The sequence below is a fragment of the Telmatherina bonti genome (genome assembly GCF_933228915.1).
Source record: "Telmatherina bonti genome assembly, chromosome: 2".
NCBI lineage: Eukaryota > Metazoa > Chordata > Actinopteri > Atheriniformes > Telmatherinidae > Telmatherina > Telmatherina bonti.
This window is the reverse complement of record NC_136620.1, coordinates 26,001,445-26,022,580: the sequence shown is the minus strand read 5'-3', so window position 1 is coordinate 26,022,580 and position 21,136 is coordinate 26,001,445. Positions and strand designations below refer to the sequence as shown.

Genomic DNA, 21,136 nt, shown 5'->3' with positions numbered 1-21,136 from the left:
TGTTGTATATATATATATATATATATATATATATATATATATATATATATATATATATATATATAAAATGATATCTTACCTCATCTGGAGGTTTGCCAGATAAAAAGCTGATTTTCTTCTTGGTGTATTCACAGATTGCTGTGGAAATTGCTTCAAGCCATTCATCTCGCTCTGCAGCTGAACTACAGCAGGAGAAAACAAAGTATAAAAAGGAACAGTACAAAAACAACCTAACCCTCACAAATCTATGAAATGAAAGAAAGTAAGAAAGAGTAATACCAACAAAACATGCTTTTAATCACCTTGCAGAGAGGATGAAGGAGCGCTCCACACTTTCTATGTTCAGCCCGTTCTGATAGGCCTCCTGACTTGGTTTGCTAACCTGCAATTATTTCCATTGTGAACACTCTTGGCAGTATGTTGTTTATGTTATGATAGTACGTATATGAGAATATAAAGTACTTAGAACTAAAAGTTCTTACTTTCATCCCAGCCAGTGATAACATGTTTTTAAGCTTATACTGGCCGGACTGCACAGGAGTGGTGTATAGCAACGTGTCGTTAAACTAGAGGACAAATGACAAGGTAGCATTATTTTCATTCTGTGAAAGTCAATAATAATAATAATATAATCAAATATATAAAAATATATAGAAATGAAGGGATTTTTTCATTAATTTGACCTCCATGATGCATTGAAAAGAGTCAATTGAAAGTTTTAAGGTCATAATAAAAATCTGTTGTTTTTAGCTGTTTAGGGCTTGGAGTGCTGCTAGCTTGGAGATGACACTGCCTTAATTTTACTACGATTGTCTTATGAGACAAAGAAATGGGAGAGATTACAGTATTAGTTGAGTACTTTACCAGGAAAAACTTTCTTGGCTGCCTTTCCTTCCTGGACAGCTTCAAGAGGACACCCTCTTTGAGGAAGATCTGAAGCATAAGAGTCAGTTTTTCAAAAATAAGACCATCTGTTTTGTATTGGATACAGAAAGGTTTATTCATGAATTAAAACTAACATGGTTCTGTACAGCTGATGTTCATGTACAAAATATTTGAGCATTAAATGTTTATGGTCTCACCCGCCCAGGCTGAACTATCTCATGGTTGCCTTTCAGACAAGACTTCACCTGAATCAGCTTCTGGAAGTTATCCTGAGATACAACAAGTAGAGATAAGCAAAATGCTCGGAAATGTCATCAGCATGTTAAGAAAATTTGGCTTTGTTTGTTGTTCTGCTCTCACCCCTTGTTTCATTATGTCATTGGCATGATTGGCCACTTCCTTGACTAGAAAAAGGGCAGCTGTGTGGAAAAAATATGACTTCATCATATATATGAAATATATAGTTTCAATTTCACTGCCATGAGCATTATTTTTTACATTATGTGCATTTATGAAGGCCTGGAGTTTACCTTGAGTGTCCTTGTAGTCATTCGAATCTTGGGATAAGTTTTTAAGGTAGTCTGAAACAAAAATGCAAATATTTTAAAGTTAAGTTTGAACAGTCCAAGCAGATAAGTGGAAACCAACTCTGGGATTGTAGTGCTCAGCACTGCGTGGTAAATTCCAGAAGTGATTTTGAAATACATCCTGTATAAAACGGTCCATAGGTGCTTACGCAATGCAATTATACAAGAGTGACGTGAGGCGCATTCGTCACATTTTGGCACTGTCGGATCAGCCGAGGTCCATTCGACGTACAAAACACTAAGCATACTCATAGTAAAGCTTCTGTTATGTCACCAAATCTGTTTTAGGCGGCCCTTCAAAAATCTTATTAACCAGGACTAAAGAGGCAAGACAAAAGTCAAAGCTGCTTTCTGGTCACCAGAGGGCAGCATGATGTATATGATTAGGTTTTAAAAGGTTCGTGAGATAAACAGAAACAAAAGAAAAACAATAAAGACCTGACTTTGGTTTTGATTTAAACTTGGCTTTGACTGAAAGGGAACATTCCAATATGTTGAATTCCTCAGGCAATGTCGGGAAATGGTCTTCTTTCTAGATGTACCTGTGAGCAGCAGCTGATACTGAGGAATCCTCTGAACCGGTTTTAGTAGATAATGCTTCAGAGCCAAGTTGGCACAACGAGGAGTCGCCTAAATGAAAAACACATATCTCAATTACCAAAGCCAATTTTCCAGTAACACACATCCTCTTCACATTAGCTGTGAAACGTAAGTTAACCTAAGGACACACCTCTTCAAAGAATGAAAACCAGTTAGGCGAGAAGCATTACCTCAAATTCTTTGACTACAGCGCCAAATGCTGGGTTCTTTTGAGTCTGCTCGTCCAGCAGAGCAACATTCTTGTTGAACTCTTGGATGTATGTGGAGTACATCTTTAAGTATGGTCCTTTTTTCAGGAAAATGTCTGCAAGCTGGGAGTTTTCGTCCCTATATCGACAACAAAGATGAAACAAACTATATCACCTTGTTGATATATGAATGCAATGGCTTTGGACAAACCATGTGTGCTCAGGAAATAATATATGGTCAGAACATGAGCAACAATATTTTCACACCCAAACATTTGGTCAAAGTGGAGTTTTGATTAATTACAAAACAATTAATATCAATATCCTGCTATATTAGCCTCCACCTGTCTTGGAAGATTTTAAAGACTGGCTGTATGAAGTATTTCCAATTTGATAAAAAAAAATAACTGAAGTTGTCTCCAGACTCCTGCTGAATGGGCTTGATTAAATATTTGCTTTGACTACAGAGGGTTTTCCAGAACCAAACCATGTAAAGTCCGTCTTTATCAAAGTAAAAAAACACACATTTTTCCAAACAGAAAAAGAGAAAAGGAGTGCTCAATTGTTCTGTTAATAGATCAAACAGAACAGTAACCAAAAATGTAAAAACACTCTGAAAACGTGTAATACCACTTGGCCACTCTATCCTGCAGCTCTCTGAGCAGGTCTTGGTTCAGTTCATAAAGCTGTGGGAGGTAGTACAGGATCTGGTTGAGAAGACGTTCCTCAATCACAGCCTTTCCACTCTGACATGATCCTCTCAACACCGAGTCACGAAAGTCCTGTGCACCAGAAAAAAATATGACATCAAATGAAGCGATTATTTTCTTCCTTCCCAATCTCTCTTTCTCTCACATACACACATACACGTATACCTGACTCACAGAGTCCTAAATGTTCTAAATACTGTGAATCAGGACTAAACAAGAGGGGAAAGAGCCTGAGGGGAACTTCATACTTCTCTTTCTGATGATGTGGAGAAATTTTGTTGGTTTATTGGGACACGTGGCAAATAAAACTTTGAGACTGAGTGCCCAGTAATGAGCCCCTGTGGTTAACATGTTTAAACTCTTCCTGCTACAACAGCTGACAGTGAAAGAGTCGGGTCATGTGGAAAAGGATGTGGGAAAGGGTAAAAAAAAAAATCTGGATGAATCTTGAGATAAGAACATAAAACAATGCTGACGTGGATACAAGTATTTTTGATAAAGAGTGAGATGAATCCAATCTACAGCAGGGACAAAAGAAGCTGTGGTTTAGTTTGGTTAATTTACTTTGTTTTTATTTTGAAAGATCCCTTCATAACTATATTTCTAAAGGTAAAAGCTGTTTCTGCAAGCGGCTGACATTTGGAGACGATGACCTGCCTAAAGAGCTAAAGGAAAAGAAATAACATATATTCATCCGTTTGAGTATAAGATCTTAGGTGACAACTTTGGTGAAATACAAAAATAGCACAAAGTCGCTCCAAAATTGCTTTGAGAAGCATGAGTGTTTTTTAACACCCCTCCTCTGCAGTCTACAGAGACTGCCTCATTTTCTGTCCGATAAGGCATCAGTCATAACCTTCTACATTCTGGTTTTGTGACTTTTTCTTCTCTAAACATCTGCTCATGTGAATGGTCTTGTTTCTTTGTTTGTTTGTTTTTTTTAAACATGTAAAAGTTCAACATGAATCATTTTGACTTTCGAATGAAAAGAGTTCAGTTTGTGCAGATTCAGCTCTAACTGTATTGTGAGCTTATCTGCATTTTATGTATTATATAAAAGCTTGTTCCTTTTAGTGTTTGATATACACCAAGTCACCAGTCTCAGATAATGATCTGTAAACAACAGATGGAAATAATGCATATCTATCTGAAGGTCATGACATTAAAGTGTTTCTATTACAACTCTGTTCCTGAAAAACAAAAATGTCCGTAAAACATCCTGAGGAAGAAAAGTGTTATAGTTTTACATATGCTCATTTTTAATTTGATGCAGTAGGTCAGTTATACAACAAGAGTGAATCGTCTTTCAGTTGTAAAGTGGGGTACAGCCTCTAAAAATATACTTAAAAGATTCAACAGATCTTGCTGTTGTTTGGAAGGTAAAGACAATGCTTTTGATATGGTTCCACTATATCCAAATCGATCGGATTCCACTGTGAAAATCAAAAGCACCCCTATATTACTGTCAAAATCTAGAAACAATACCATCTTTTTGGGGCATAAACTTACATTCAATCTGCTATTCAATCAATCCACATTCACAACTACTCCACATTGGTGGTGAGCTCCATAAACCCACAGCTCCTCTGGAAACTGATGGAAACGTGGCTGCCAAGTGTAAGTGAAACTTAGCAGCCACAGATGTTCTTTGTTGATTTTACTACGCTAACCAAAGACAGTGAACATGTTGACCTTTGCTAACATCACAGTTTTAGCACCATCTCTATTGGCATGTTAGCACACACTGGCCTCAAAGCGACACTGGTGCACAACACCAGTGCTGCATTAGGCTCCACTTGTTAGTCTATCTGTACTATCTTCATTTCTGTTTTTGTCATGCATTTTCTTTAATAAAGTGGTATTTTCTAATGTCTGATAGAATTAGCAAAGCAACCTCGCCAATGATGTGTGTAAAAATGTAAAAAAACAAACAATGGTTCCTTGTTTAACCACAAATACAAATACCTCAATTCCCTTCAGTGTGCTTTGTCATGCGTTACAAGCGTTGTAAGGGAAGTACAGCAAAGGAACCAGACAAGAATACAGTTTGTCAGCTTATGATAAATAAAGAAGAAATTAATGAAAAAACAACACCAGAAAACTAAGTTATTCTGTTTAAGTCATGATTAATACCTTTTCCAGTTTGTACTGCTGCAAACAATCTGGGAGAATCTAAGAGGAATGTGAGCAAAACTGAAGGGACTTATTTTGCTTGGGGTGTTCCCTGATGTCAAGCATAATCAAACACATATGGAGAATGTAAAATCGGATAGCAGCAGTGGATAAAACCCACACAGAAAAACATCAGCCTTTGCTCTTGTCACAGCAAACACAGCCCATTGTTTTAGTGGCAAATGGTCATAAGGGATGACATGTGCAAGTACTTACAACATGAAGCAGCTTCAAAACATCAACAAACCTGCAAAGAAAATACAATTACAATGGAAATGTAAAGAGGCTTTATAGAAAAAAATTCAACAATATATAAATTAAAAAAGATCTTTTGAAATAAACATTTGATATCTGTGTATAAAGGTGAGATGGATGCAATGTTATGTGGTGTTTTAAAAAACATTAAAACTACATTTAGAAATTATATAGCTACATGTTAATCAATAAACAATGTAAAATACAACAAAACTTGAATCACAACGTTTCAGAAAACTTAACATTTCAAATAGGTCAGGTCAAAAGCCAGGTTTGGTCAGATGTATTACTATTAGTATTTTATATGTAGTATTATCCGTATTTTATTGCATATTCTGCTTAATGTGTATGAGTTCTTTTTTGTTGCGTTTGTTTATTTCTCATCTTATTTTGTAACAATAACCATAATTTAAAGATCTCAGTCAGATATAGCTACGTTTCAGAGCTAAACAATGTTACATATGGAAAAAAAAAATAAATTTAGAACTTTGTGAATGAAAAAATTATGACTTACACACTCTCAGAGCTCATGATTTCTGTAGCAATGTGGTGTATCTTGGTTTTTTTCTGTCCACTCTGCCTCTAACAAAGATGCAAAAAACAAAATATTTTGAACCAGAACACTTATTATTGTAAACTGGTGGCAGTAGACACATGTTGGGCATCATTATATATTTACATAGAGCTACTCTGTAAATGCCCACAGCGTGCTGCTGAAGGGGCACAATGTCAGAGTAGTTCTTCCCCACTGAGCAAACCCTTTAAGACTATTCCAGGAAATATTTCTGAGTACTTTCAGGAACTTGAGTCATAAATATAACAGTATCCTGCCCTCACCGTGCTCTCTTCTGGCGGCTCAGGGTCGTCTTTACAGGAGATGGAACTGCTGTCATCCTTATCCTCATCTGAGCTGTTGGCCACAATATCATCATCATCCTCCCAAAGGGCCTCATTCGGTGCGGTCACCTCCTCATCAACTGAGCTTCTGTTAAAAGTTCAGGTTGTCAGGGTCAGAGAACCAGGTCAGGTGCCAGAAAGTGAATACGTTGTGCAGACATTTTGCATAAACAGATGCAGCTGAAGACATTTATTAAAAACATCAAATGCAGCAAACGATGGATTAGGTTTAAAATTAAAATGCTTGTCTAAGGACATCATCTAAGGGACAATATGTGTCAAACAGAATTTCATAGATGTTTGCTTTTATCAAATGTGAGCTCCAAAAAACAAACAAACAAACAAAAAAGACCATACAGGAAATGAAGTGCTTAAAAGAGCCGGAAAAATGTTAAACGATAATCATCATTACTGTCACACACTGCAAACTCTTGCACAGCTGACTGTATCACATGACAAAGGAACAGGTTGGAAAAATACTGCCAAGCCCAACAGCAGATATCTAAAGCAGATAAAAAAACATTAATTATAACACACTTTGTTAGTGCAACTTCTCAGCTTAAATTCAGTGTGGATGATTTAAATTCACAGATGATTCAAAGAGGATGCACTGCCAAAGATTTACTGTATTTCCAAGCTGTTACAATTTCCTGAGGGAGAGGAACATCTGAAGTAATGGCCCCTCCCTGAACAAAACTGCAAAAAAAAGAGAAAGTCGAGGCTGAGGAGCAATATATCTGTGGGTTATATTTTGTTGTTTTTACGAAGCTTTTAAAATTAATTACAACAATCTGTCTTTTTTTTTTTTTTTAACTTCTCAGCATGTTCATACCATGTGATTGTTACACAGTTTGCACTAAAGACAGCAGACACACTAAGCTGTGTGAAGCAGAAAGCACACTTACTGTAATCCTATTTTTCTCAACTGACTTTTACTCAGCACTCAGTCATAACCCTGCAGAAGAATTCTGTGCACTAACTAAAAAATTAACAAAAACTTTGTATATATGCAATGTTACTTGGTCAATCCCCAATTCATTAGGACCTGAAAAGCCGTGCAGGGAGTCATGACATCACACTTGTCAAACTCCCCTGACAAGAATCTGAAACAACAACAAAAAAAAAAACAATCTGATCTGCCTCGCTGTTATTTTCCTTTCTTACTTTGTCATTCTCTCAATATTTTGGAGATTAATTGCTGCACCAAGCATGAGGTGTTTTCCAGCTTTCTTATCAGAATCCAACTGAACTTACCAAATACAGAACATGCAGGTAAATTAAATCAAAATAATACCTGTCATATTCTGCTGACTGTGACTGTGGTGTGTTTTTCACCAGGGAGATGTATGGCTCCTGCTCCTCATAGATGCTCTCTTCATTGTCGTCATACGGTAAATTCTGCCAGGATGGTGGGAAGTAGGATGGAGAAGATAATCCTGCCTTTTTTATGGGCACATTCATATAAACTGGTATCTCCTCATACTCAGAGATGGTTTCATAATGCTCTTGTTCCAATCCAGGAGATAACTCATCTCCATCCACACTCTGCTCAACGCCAATTAGCGGGTAGGAGAGTTTACGTTCACCGCTGAGATGCTCAGGAAATTGCTGATCTTCTCTGCCTTTAAATAAGACTTCCCTGCTTTGTTCAGGGGAGTCTTTGCTCTGGCCTCCTTTTGCCTTCATTTTGGGCAACATCTTCCTTGTGAGCTTCAGGTCTAATAATTTCCGGAAAGATTTCTTCCTCTGTCCTTCAGAGTGAATGAGGTCAGCAGAGGAGAAAGACTTGGCTTTCTGTATGCTGAGGCCGGAACGAGAAGGTTTGATGTTTCTGGATGTTAAAAGGTCATCTTTCGATATCCCATTTGAAGGCAAAGGTAGCTTCCTCGTCATTTTCTCCTTCAAAACACCATCTTGAGAAGTGTTGCATTGTTTTATCTGCCAATCATCTAATGCCTCCTCTTTTTTCTCCTCAAAGGAATCCTTCTTCTCTGCCAACGCCATTCGGCTGGTGTGTTTGTGAGGCTTCTTTGGAGCTACTTTAACCATCCCTTTCTCCTCTGCTGGCACAGTGATGGGAAAAGGCTGGGTGTGTATTACGCTTGAAGGAGGGTGATATGCAAAACCGTAGTCAGCTGGTTCCTGAAAATTTCCTTCTGCTCTTTGTATCTCTTCATCTTCATTGTCAACTGATATTTCCATCTCATGGCTGTCCCAACCCAAATCTCCGTCCTGCACATCCTGAGGAGGTGTTTGAGGAGCAGAGGTTGGTGTTCTCTTGGTATCAGATAGGAAAGGCTTTTTCCTAGGTGAGAGAGCCAGTGGGGCAAAAGCTCTCCTTGCAGACAGAAAAACTGGCTGCATGTTTTCACTATCAGGTACATTGACAGACAGGGATGAGCTGCCCTTTCCGTCTAATGACATATTCACCTCTTTGCCGTTTACTTTCCTCCCTTGCTGGATTGCGGTCTTTTCCTTCACCACCTCCACCTTTTCCTGATGGGGCAGACCAGCTGTTGTAGGTTTCTGCGGTACAGGGACAGGGTGGGGCTTTCTGCTTTCCTCAGCTTTGCCCTTGTGCGATGTTTTAAAGTCTTTCTCCATCTTCTCTAAGTTTGAGCTGCTGATGCATGTACAATTGTCCTTGCTACACAGGCAAATGGGAATAATAAAATCCCAATCAGGCTTTTTGTTCTCTTGCTGGATTCCATTTTGAGAGTTCAGAAGACCAAACTTCCGAGAGGTTTCCGATGCAGGTGGGTGCAGACTCGTGGACTCCACAGTGGAGGGGATTTTTGAGAGACAGGGTTTGGGAGCCAGTGCAGGCTTAACCTTCCTTGTTGTGCCAGGAGAAAAATGTGAGAGGCCATCTTTTCTAGGGCTTTGGGGTGACAGTATTGGCTTCTGGTATAGGGCGAGCTTTGGTTTAGGAGCCACAGGTGGCTTATGCGTACCTGAAGAGAGAAAATAAGATACTAATTAGATGCTACAAAACAGTACTCAGATCATTACTCTGATCTGATACAGGGAAAGAAATCAGATGTTCGGGGTGCCCAGCTCCAGTCCTCCAGGGCCAACATTGTGCAGGTATTTCTCCAACACACCTGACTCAAAAGAATTAGTCATTGTGCAGAACTTCATTGGGTGTTGGACCAATTTAATGGAAGCCAGATGTGTTGAAACAGGGATACATAAAAAAGCTGCAGGACAGCAGCCCTTGAGAACCGACTTTGGACACCCCTTATCTATGTCATGTTGTTGATATACTTCCTGCAGCTTGACGAAGGTGGATTTACTAAAAGTTCACTCTTTAAATCTGCTTTTTAGCACTAATCCAAACCTAGTGGGAACTTAATGTTTAACAACTGTAAAGCATTTCTCCATGGAGGTTTAACTATCACATGGCCTTTGTTTGTTACTCCACAAAACAGAACAGTAATCCAGCTAATGGCTCTTGTCAAAAGAGGAGTTACAGAATGTCTATATAAAGTGGGAGGAAAAAGGGGGGAAGATGGGGTCCAAGGCATGTCATGCAAACTGGCACATCTAGCTGAGCTGTAGTGTCCTAAAAATTTCTACGGGGGCAAAACATTCTGCCTTTCTGAAAAAAAGGCAGATGTTGTTTTTACTTATTTCCCTGTTGAGCATGCCACACATTGACAGCTATTCATGAATAAACCTTTTAAGATTCTAAAAACAAAATCTGCAGTGTAATTTAATTTGGAGATGTTATGTTAACCACATATATGGTTGAGTTTAGGTGCTCTGAATTCCATAAAGAGATAATAAAACCTACATCTACATTACCTAAAACAGTCAATACTGTCACCGTCAAGTTTTGATTTGACAAGTTATGTCCACATAAAAAAACACACATGCTCTTTCCTTTTAATTTAAACAGATATGTTCCTGATTGTTTTCTGTGCTGTGATGATTAAACAAGCAGAAATCAACTCGTAATTTGTCCCGTAGAGTTTAATGTTCCCATCTTATATTTCCTCAGTCAAAACTTGTCGCAAATGGATCATTCACCCGAAGAGTAAACTTGTACAAAAAGCCTGTCACTTACCTGAGTTCATCATCGCTTCTCTTCAAACGACTTCTAATGTCACTAAAGCCCGAAGAAAACCTTCACGTCCAGATCGGCTGGGCGTCTCACACCCAGAGAAAGTTGTCAGAGTAAAAAGCTGACATGTTGTTTGGCTCCTCTCCGAGCAACACTTGGCGATCCTTCGATGGAGCAAACTAGTTATTGTCAAGTCGCACCGGCTGCTGCTACATGTAACCACATAGTTTTCTTTTCGTTTCCTCCAACAAACCACTAGAGGTCCTCAGGGGCCACACACTCCCCGCAGTGACCAATAAAAAAAAAATAAAAAAATTTTTTAAAAAAAAAAGCCATTTTGGACTGACTCGTGAGAGAAAATGATGAATAATCTGGTGACAGCGTGAGTTTGTATCACCGTGTAAACCGCTGTTGACTCCACATATTTTTTTTTATCTTTTCTGGTTTTATATTTGTTGATGGATGCGCAAGAATTTTCCGGTGCCATATGCGCATCTTTCCACACACATCATCATTTCTAATATTGACTACCTGTGTATGACTAACGAGTCACAACTATGAGTGAATGACAGATTTTTATTGTGTAACATGGGCTACTGAGAGGAAGTTAGACTGCAGCGGAAAAAAGAAGAAATGGCCTCGTTTATGAGCAGTGCTTTTATCATGCTGTATTTACGTCACCTCGATGGTAAATTGGTCTTTATGGGGAACAGGAAGAACGACAAATGTCATGTTTCTAAATTATTTGGAATTATGTTAGAAAACCAAAGGACGAAGCATTAAAAAGAATTTACTTTTTATAATGTTCAAATATTTCAGAGAACAATAAAACAGACATACATCTAGATTTCTTTACGACATAAGTATTTACAGAAGATGAGAAATCTGTCGTCTTAGATTATCTCTGATGATACATCTTTAGTTTTACTGTCATTGTGCGGCTGACTGCAAGCACACCAACTGCATACTGAGAAGTGGTGCCACAAACAAGATAAATGAGTTGTTTACAGTCTGGTTGCACATTAACCTGAGAACTATCCCACAGCCGATGTTGTATGGAGACTTTTGTATACAGATGTAATCATTGCACTGATGCAAACTCAGTGTAGGAAATGTAGGAGGTATTTTTAATTTGATGCAAAAGTCCCTCCACTGTTGGAGAAAAACTATTAAATGGGTGATAACTTTCATTTAACTTGAATTTTATTTTAGGCCCAATGCATTCAATTTTTTTTTTTATTTCCACTTGATATGGTTTTAGAAATAAGGAAAAAAAAACTTTAAAGTATATCTGTAGACAGCATTTTTTCCTTCTGTCTAATGCTATACTGTAGAAGTGACACATGACAATACCATGACTATGATTGATACTGAAGGCCTTAAACGTGCTTGAAGAAGCTCAAACACAGATCTGCTGAACATGGCATAAAAGGATAAAGCCTAGTTAAACTACCATCATCTCTGTCTCGGCAACACTCGGCAGCCTATTTAAACTGTATATGCAGTGACTGGAAACCTCTGAAAAACAGTTTTGGTTGCGTTTTCTAACAATCAGTCCAGAGAGTGAGAAAGAGAAACAACAGAAAATTGTGTCATTCATAAAACTGGTAAAACAAAGAAACTAATAGACAGGTTTAACTTTTAAATGAATAAACCTGTATACCTTGAACAGGCTACTATTTCTTCTTCAGAGACAGTCAAGTGATGAAATCTTCTGATCTGAGTGCTATGTCTGATGATATGCATGTCTCTGTGCCTGAAGGATTGTTCACATTATCGCTGTGACAGATAACAGAAAAATACAAACAATTCATAAAACTTCTATGGTAATGTAGCACACCAGGAAACTGTGTTTATTTTTAGTTTATGGAGCGGTAACAAGTGTGTGATGATGCATTTCCTTCCCAGTGCTCAAGAACTGGTGAGTAATGGGAGTAAGCAGTGATGATGTACTTACTAATAGGAATACAGATAAGTTTGGATGGTGCAACAGTACCTGAACTTGTAGTCTGACGGTAGAGTCACACCTAATCTGTAGTTTCTTCTGCTTCTGGAGATGTGTTTGTAAAGGTCTCTGACAGAGCAGCTGTCATCACTGAATATGTAGCCCACATATATCAGCTTGCCTCGGATGTACATCTGTTATTTTAACAAAAGGAAATTGACTTTACATATAGGGGAATTAAAAAACAAACACCTCATTTGTCATTCGCTGCAGCTATTTTCGATGCTATACATAAAAATGATTTATTTTTATCCTAACTCACATGCTAGTCATGACATTATTTTTAGATTTAAATTACAAAATAGCGCTTGAACAGCATTCTGTCCATTGCAATGCAGTATTTATATTGCTGAGTCTCCAAGTATTTAAGCATAAATATGGCTTCATGACACAATAGTTCAAATCATGTTCATTTGAATTTGTTTGAATGAACAGCAGCACGATTTTATTTTAGTAAACATCAGTGTTGCTGACGTTTGACATTGACTTTATGCTTGATTTCCAATTTACTTTTTTATGATTAAGAGCTGCCACTCCTTAATTCTTGCCAGCCTTTAAAATGTTTGGAATGAATTAGCTTCTTGGAAAGGACACTGAATTATTATAGTTTCTACCTATAATGTTAACACTATTCCTTTTCTGCTTCACACAAGCACTGCTGCTGCCTCCCAGTGGAAGCAATGATGACATGCACTGTACCAAGCATGCAGCCGAGTCTGCAGTGGGTTTACTGACCAGGACTATCCCAGGAGCAGCATTGTGTCGCTGCTGCAGCAGGATGTTCTTCAATCCCAATTCACAGTCATCTTTTCCTGATGACATCTCATATTTTACCAGTCGAAATGAATCCATCTGACTCTGGATGAAAAAAAAAGAACTATTACTGAAGTTTTAGAGTGCTGCTGACTGTTCTGTCGAGTTCCTCATTCTTTCTTTTTCCTCTTTTTTTCAGCCAATACAAAAACTGCCTTTATCCTTAAAAAAAAAGTGCATCAACATCAAAAAAATTACTGCTGAATGAACCAAATTTCCCCTCACTGATGGTGTATGCAACATAAGCTGTATAAGAGACTTGGATACTTATGCATATGTATGACTGCACATCCATCACATCCACAAATACACTAAATAACAAAAATGTCATACTGCATTATTTTAAACAAGAAAAACTTTCACACCTGAGAACATGGCATGGTTCTGTGCTTATTCTGCCTCCTGTAAAAATTCTCCAGGGCTTCCAGGCTGGTAATTGTTGGTGTATTAATTGGGTGGTGTGGCTGAGTAACACACACCACAAGGATCTGTTGACTCTGTGGAGGCTGGCCCATAATGAGGGCATCATACTCCAGGTCTGTCACCACTGGCATCAGTGCTGCGCTGCAGCAGCACCTCCTCCGACGCCCCTCCCCCTGCAGGGCAGCTCTCAGCAGAGCGGGGCACACTGTGAGTGGGATGGAGGGGGCAAATGGTGATATGTTCACTGTACTGTAGGCAGTGGCTGACGTCTCAGATTCGGGACTGTTTGAAAGGATCACTGACCTGTGTGATTGTAAAGCCGCCATTATAAACAAGGCTCCTAAAAAGTGCACTAAAAGTCATTTTTCTAACAATAACTGCTTCCTATTAGGAAACAAGTGGCTCTCACTCTGGTTCGATGTTGCCATGAATCTGAAGAGGTCCTACACGTGTGACAGGAGGCTCCTTCTGGGCTCGCTTTGTTGCCGTCCTGGCAACAAGAACAGGAAAACTGTGAAATGCTCCTTTATTACACACGCCATAATGCAGCATATTGTACATCTGGTCAAAGTGGAGCACAGACAAAGCACTTGAAACTGATCAATAGATAGATAGATAGATAGATAGATAGATAGATAGATAGATAGATAGATAGATAGATAGATAGATAGATAGATAGATAGATAGATAATGCTACAGAAATATCCTGACACAGCAAAGAGTCCATTCTTTGGTGGTTTTTAGATATCAATTGTTAGTATTAAGAAGATTAAAAAAAAAAAAAAACACCTAATATTTAGTTGTGTTACTTTGTCCAATAATACTTGAGCTTTTGAAAAACATTTTCCCCCAGTTAGAACACGAACGTTCTCAAATTCATTATCCAGGATTTGAGGGCTTCACTGCTACAATACAACTGATTCAAATGACGTGGCTCTAACAGCTTGTTGTCTAGTTCCACACAGTTCTGCACACCCATTAATCCGAGTCAGATGTGTTGTAGCTAGAGAAGATCTAAAACCTGCAGGACATTGACCTTTAAGGAGGAGAGTTGGAGCTTCCCACTTTAACCAGTTTCTATCCCGTGGCATTAAGTAAATGAAAGGAGTAAATTAAAGCAACAGAACATCAGTAATGATAAAGTCACACATGTGTCACAGACCAGACTTCACACTTGACAGCTTTTTACACTGAAGAAAAAACACAGTGATGCTCTTTAAAATGTTCATTTTAACAAAGAAAGACTTAGTGATTAAACTCCAATCCCCTGCCTTTTAACCTACACAGTTAAGTTTGTGATACTGTGTTTTTTAATCTAAATCCTAAATCCTAGCAAACATAATCCTGCTGACATCACAACAATATCATCTGGGTAAGATTTTGAATTTCTATGATCAAATGATGGGTAGTTTGGGGGTAGTTCATGATGAAAACTACCCTCAAAGTTGACAAGACCCTCAAGTCCTACTCTGTGTGTCAATGAGCACCTTGGCAGCTGGACAGTGCAGTCCAGAGGCATTCCTGCTGGTGCTGACAGATGTTTGTGTACCTCCCAAAACTCATCTCTCGTACGCTCCAATGGCTGGGCCAGTGTAGCATCTGTGCATCCGGGTGAGTTCAGAGAGGGTAGAGCAGCTGACTGTACCTCTCTTTTCAGCCTGGTCCTCAGCAGGGCCCCTGGCATCCGCTCTGTGTCAGGACACTTGACACCTGAAGGAGAGGAAGAGGTCACTCAGAAATGCACATAGACACTAAGTGACACAACTGACCGTGAACAAGATCCTCATGGAACTATTCAATAATGTTGAGTTGGCAAGATAAGGTGATACTGTAACTTTTTAGCTTCAGCAAACTACCCCAAACAACCTCGCCAGGTCAGATTAGCTCCATTTCACTTTTGCTGCATTTGCACTTTATTTTTCATTTTTAAATTTTTAAATTACACCTGGCAGTTTTTATTCCACATCAAAAGTGTGTATTATGCATACATAAAGTTATGTTCATAAATTCAGCTTGTAAGTACCAATGGCCACACAATAATAGTCCAACCAGTCTTCCAGTGTGTTTCGTGCTCTCTGCTGAAGTCTCTTCAACTTCCTGTCAGCATTCCCTCGTCCTCTGCACAAAGCTGGGGGCTCCTCCAGGCTCTCCAATTCCCTGAACATTTGTAGGAACCCCTGGGAGTGAACAACCATCTGACATACATGATTATGCCCATCATAACTCATATTACATGTAGAAATGCAGCAAGTTGTTCAACAAACAACAACTTATTGTTTAGTGACTAGAGAGTATTTACTTGCTGGGGGTCAAGGGTATTGTTGGAAGGTATTTAGTTGTGCAGAAATAGAGGCTTCAGTGATATTTAGATGGTTTTTTATATTTCCCACCACTCAGGCAAAAACAAAAGGTCAGAAAATCATATCTTACATTTGCTGCCTTCTGGTTACTTTTCATCTCTGGAACACCTGCAGGAACTTTTGTCTTCTGTAAATCATAAACAGCACCACTGATAAACTTCCCTTCTGTCTGCAAACACGCCTTTTCAATGTTGCAGAGAGGAATTCCTCGTAAGTCTTCAGGTTTATTCTTTCATTTACTTGATTATAAAAATCATTATCACCATTTGCTTTGAGCTGCTACTATGAGACACGGCTGAAAGGGGAAGCTGAACGCATTCGTTGTCGCATCTGAAAATGAGGATACCAGACATCCCGCTGAAAAGCCTGATGGAGATCAGATCTGACAACTGCAGGAGACAGGCAAAAGACAAAAAAAAGAGACTCAGTTTGGTTTTTAGAATAAAACGATAAAACAATAAACAAACTGGTCCAACATCCATGAAGAAAGGTGAACGCTTTGTCCTATCAGGGACGATTTGTCAGTAGATATGTGAAATAATTCAATGTGAAATAAATGAAGAAAAAAAAACATCATAAGTCTCAGCAACCTCCCAACTCTACTCATCTACCTCCAGCATCCACACTGCAGGGGGTCCTATCATACAGTATGATTTTCCTTTATGCTTAGAGGATACATCCGACTCACACAACTCTTTTAAAACAATTTCTTGCACATCCATATATTTATTTCTATTATTTCAAGTAATATAAAAGAAATGATATTTTAAAAAAAGCTCTTGTACCAATTGGAAACATTATCTAATAAATGACCCTCATTGTGGAACAGTTTGAATATGTTGAGCTGTGAAAATGATCAAAATGAAAAATGTTTTGGGATCTTTTTTTATGTGTTCAATTTACTCTGTTTATGACACAAATACACCTCCCTTAAAAAATAACACGTGACACTTCTGTCCTAAAGTTTCTTTTATATCATTCACCTGTAAAACAATCTTATCCCTCAGCGTGCGACTTGTCCGCCAGCTCCACTCCATCGTTATGTTACCATCATCATCATACTGGAATCCACCATCCTGGTCCCACAAGGCTGTGATGGCAGAGCTACATGAACAGATGGGAAACAAATAAATATTGAAAATCATCCAAAAATGGCGACACATTTCTGATATTAACTATAGTATATCTTGGCATGGACAGACTGTTAAGCATTTCAACCTTTTTGAGTAACATTTTTCCTGTGTTTTTAAAAGAAAATTTAAGTCAAGCCTCCACCCAAATGCTGTAGCTATTATTATATTATTATTATTATATGCTGCATTTGGAGAATTAACATTTGGAGAGTCTTATTTGATATATTCACATTTAAAGTTACATTTAAAGAGTCGGTATGAGAGACTTCATGATGTTAGACCCTTGCCATGCTTCCATTCTACTGTCTGGATTCAACCAACTGAGAGTAAACCTATCGTCAGGTGCAGAATCAGCGAGTGGACACCTTTGTTTACACAAACATGCTCACATATCAGCAGCAAACTCACCTAACAGGGTGTGAAATGGCTCCGTGTCCAAATGCAGTGATAGTTGCGAGGAAGACAGGGTGCTCGCCATCACTGAACACGTTGGTGTAGAAACCTGCACAAGGCAGACCTGAGTGACTGTGGCAGACCGCCACGCGGCCTGATGGATAGCTGAGAGGGAACGGTCAAGGCTCAAAAGGTCAACTGCAGTAAACGATATTCCACATGAACAATGCTGCACTGGCTTTAAAATGAAAATAACTTCAAACAAACATAGTAGTAGAAGGATACTATATGAATGAGGAGCCATCGTTGATCCTATAGTACAGTTTCTGCTGGACTGGATGATGCAGTTTTACGTCCTGAATCTGTGGGATATTGTTGACTAAAGGGACAGGCTGCTTCTTTCTTCTGCTGTTTTTAAGTTTAGCCTTTACATCACCATAGTGACGGAGTACAAGGAGGTTGTTTAGCTCCTGCTCTTGTTTTCTTCATGAAGAGGAAATGAATAACTTAGGTTATGAAAAAACTTATCATGACTACCTGCTAAATTAGAGTGAGCATTTTTGAGGGGCTGCACTTTAAATGATGGCATCTTAGTTACAGTAACAGCTTTCAAGACATTTCCATCAATATAATTCAAGTCCTTGTCTGCGAGTCAGGAATATTTCAATTTTTTTTGCACCCACTCCATCAAACAGGTGTTGAAAGTTAAACCTGCATTCAGAATGAAATATAATACCCCTCCTTAGAAGTATCTGACTATGAGGTATTACATTCAGAAATATGACCTCGCGCTTTACATGCAATTGTTACAACTGTAGCAGAGATTAACAACTCACTCAGGATTTCTTGCTGCCTGCAGTCGCTCCACCACCCATTGACACACACTGATCCGTTGAGGCTCATCGTAGGAGGGCTGCTTTGGCTGAATGATCCAACCTAGACACAAATCACCTCCAGCTGAGGCAGCAGAAGCTTAGCAGTGAGAGGGTCATTACCACAATGCTGCAACTGCATGTCATACCTTGGTTTTTAAAGCTACTGGCTGAGATGGAGATACTTGTGGGTGTGGAGATGTTGGCTGTTGGGAGAGAAAAAGAAAACATAACTTTATCAATCACTTAATGTTTTAAATGAGTTTTTTAAGATTTATATGAAAATAATGACGATATGTAGATTTATTAACAAACTATTGTAACTCAATAGCTGTGCCATCTTTTGTCAGTTAAGGCTTTGAGTTCCAATGACATGTCCAACCAGGTAAACCAATACTCTACCTTTCACAAGCTTGCAACCAAAGCTGCCTTAGAGCCTATAGCATTTGGACCTAAATAAAACAAGCATTTTCTATCAGAAACCCACCTTTTGAACAGCTTATGTAGTAACTAATGGCATTCTATTGATAGACTAGTGAGCAATGAACATTTATTTTAAGGGTGTAGCTTAAAAATGTCTTTAATTAAGTGAGGAACTGCTGTTTCTTACTTGACTCTTAAAAATTTCTGGGTCTATTTTATCTTCTTTTTATATAGAAAAGTTAATGGCTAAGCCAGCGACTGAGAAGGTAGAAATTAATAATTAAAGGAAGATGAGAAGGACAAATCAAATTAAGACCAATCCAGTCAGGCAAAACTTGCCGTTATTGATGGCCAAATATTCATGTACAAATGTAATAACTGATTATCATTAATTATCTATAACATAAATAGATATAAAAGGCCTATTTGATTTTTTTGATGTTAACATCTCCTTGCAGACAAATGAAATAACTGGTCGAACAAAAATGCATTAAATTAATTTAAAAACTATTAGCTAAATCTTGGCACTCTCCGCATCTACAAACAATATGAATTATATGCTGCAGCTAAAGGACATCAGACTTGCAGAAAGGGCAGGAGCTGGTAGTGGGATGTAAAGCTCCAAGTCTTCGGAGAGTGTGTCGAGTAGCAATTATTTCCACGAAATGCGTATTTGGGCTTGCGTCATTAGAGGAGTGACGTCATCATTAGATTACGCCGGAGGCTCGCGGCCCAACTGTACCCCATGACTGGTTCAGACTGTGGCTCAGATCTTGCGGAAAGGCTTATCTGTGCCCTGCAAGTGTTTTCAAAGGCTGGAGAAGCTGCTTCTATAATCGTTTACCCGATTATGATGAAGGCACGGTATTCATCGTTGATCTCTATAAATATTGGGACTGTCACGATATGCTTTCATCCCAATTCGATTACTATTTTTTGGGTTCAATTTAAAAGTCGATATAAAATTGCAATTCTTATGATTCTTTGATATTGCTGATTTTTGTAGACTAAAAACAAAAAAATGCACAAAACTTTTTTTGCTCATCATTTTCCTTCATTTCAATTAGGAAAAAACACAGTAGCCAGACCATCATTCTACTGCTATAATGCCCGGGAAGACAAGTAAAAAGATCAATAAAAACAATAAAAATTACACAAAAAATTATAATGGATTATTTTTATTTATTATAAAAAAGATTTTTTTTTCCTTTTTTTTAAACAAGAAAATCTATTTTAAAATTGTAAAGCAATAAAAAAAATCTCAATATTCAATTTTTTCAATTCAGTTACCCACCCCTAATAAATATGGCCAGTAGACTAAAGCTAAAGATGATGTATCAGTAAACTCCAGCCCTTTCTGCTCTCAAAAGGGAAACAATCTATCAGTGGAAATAAAACTTCTTTTGGACAAGCTATGAGAAAATATTTTCCCTATATATCTTCCCTTGCATTTTTTTAAGACATAAATGTTGGGGGCCTTTTCACCTCTACTGAAGTTTTCTTTGCACCTTCTCGTAGGCTGGTTTAAAGTGACTTGGAGTTTTCCCTCTGAAGAACCAACATCTCCCTCAACACAGGGTGTCTTCTCTCTGAAGTCCTCCTTGGCGCTGGAAGACACCTGGCGAGAGGTTTGCTCAGGATTCACTGAACATTTGCACGTCCTTCGTTTGTTATTCGCGGTCGAATTTTTTAAATGCAGTGATGCCTCTGCAGTCAGATCGTGCCACGAGTAATTCAGAATATTGACAATCCCTCTGGGAATACACCCCATTTCTGCCCACTTGTATTGTGAAAGCAAATGAGCCAAATCGTCTAATAACTGAGGGGCTGCTCGCTTGTATGCTTCCATCGGGTCGAGGTCCTTAAACGCAGCACCGACTGGGGACCCAGGTTTATCTTCGCTATATATTTCACCTGGGAGATTCAGCACGTGACTTTCACCTTTATGTTCCTCTTCTCGATTACTGTGTGCGAGAATGTGAGAAAGTGGATTAGAAGCGAAAAGGAAACTAAAGTAGGTTAGGCTATAACAAAGCAAGTAGGCTATAGGTTAAGGATTACAGTACCTTTGTGTTGTGGCTTCCACGTGCGTTTCTCCACCTGCTGTGTTAAAATGTAAAATATAGCTTCTAGTTCCTTTATTTATGTTACGTCTTGCTGGCTACAGAGAGATGAAAAACAACGTACATGTGGCTGTGTCTTTTAAGCTGCAGTCAGCAAAATGAATGTGTAACCCACCTGGTCAAAGAAGTACAAGGGCCCTCCACTGAAATGTGCTCGCGCACAACCAGAAGCCATTATCTCCTTGAGGAGCAAGTTGGCAGAGATGCCAGTAAAGTGACAACAAAACTATA

The 21,136-nt window shown here is 38.5% G+C and overlaps 1 protein-coding gene across 1 annotated transcript in view; it reads right to left on the bottom strand.

The window, feature by feature from the left end:
* Positions 1 to 21,080, bottom strand: part of LOC306768698 (uncharacterized protein) — a gene marked incomplete at both ends in the record, with an annotated part of 23,514 nt that extends 2,434 nt beyond the window's left edge. The window contains 25 exons of the mRNA XM_079257114.1: positions 80 to 182; positions 303 to 382; positions 483 to 566; positions 865 to 933; positions 1,083 to 1,154; positions 1,246 to 1,304; positions 1,416 to 1,466; positions 2,015 to 2,102; positions 2,243 to 2,399; positions 2,891 to 3,042; positions 5,359 to 5,389; positions 5,912 to 5,979; positions 6,235 to 6,382; positions 7,589 to 9,248; positions 13,724 to 13,806; positions 14,011 to 14,091; positions 15,089 to 15,311; positions 15,625 to 15,778; positions 16,225 to 16,350; positions 16,945 to 17,065; positions 17,503 to 17,652; positions 18,324 to 18,423; positions 18,509 to 18,565; positions 20,268 to 20,400; positions 21,021 to 21,080. Coding sequence (XP_079113240.1) covers positions 80 to 182; positions 303 to 382; positions 483 to 566; positions 865 to 933; positions 1,083 to 1,154; positions 1,246 to 1,304; positions 1,416 to 1,466; positions 2,015 to 2,102; positions 2,243 to 2,399; positions 2,891 to 3,042; positions 5,359 to 5,389; positions 5,912 to 5,979; positions 6,235 to 6,382; positions 7,589 to 9,248; positions 13,724 to 13,806; positions 14,011 to 14,091; positions 15,089 to 15,311; positions 15,625 to 15,778; positions 16,225 to 16,350; positions 16,945 to 17,065; positions 17,503 to 17,652; positions 18,324 to 18,423; positions 18,509 to 18,565; positions 20,268 to 20,400; positions 21,021 to 21,080 — 4,110 coding nt within the window. The remainder of the gene's footprint in view (positions 1 to 79; positions 183 to 302; positions 383 to 482; positions 567 to 864; positions 934 to 1,082; positions 1,155 to 1,245; positions 1,305 to 1,415; positions 1,467 to 2,014; positions 2,103 to 2,242; positions 2,400 to 2,890; positions 3,043 to 5,358; positions 5,390 to 5,911; positions 5,980 to 6,234; positions 6,383 to 7,588; positions 9,249 to 13,723; positions 13,807 to 14,010; positions 14,092 to 15,088; positions 15,312 to 15,624; positions 15,779 to 16,224; positions 16,351 to 16,944; positions 17,066 to 17,502; positions 17,653 to 18,323; positions 18,424 to 18,508; positions 18,566 to 20,267; positions 20,401 to 21,020) is intronic.
* Positions 21,081 to 21,136: the final 56 nt, after the last annotated feature.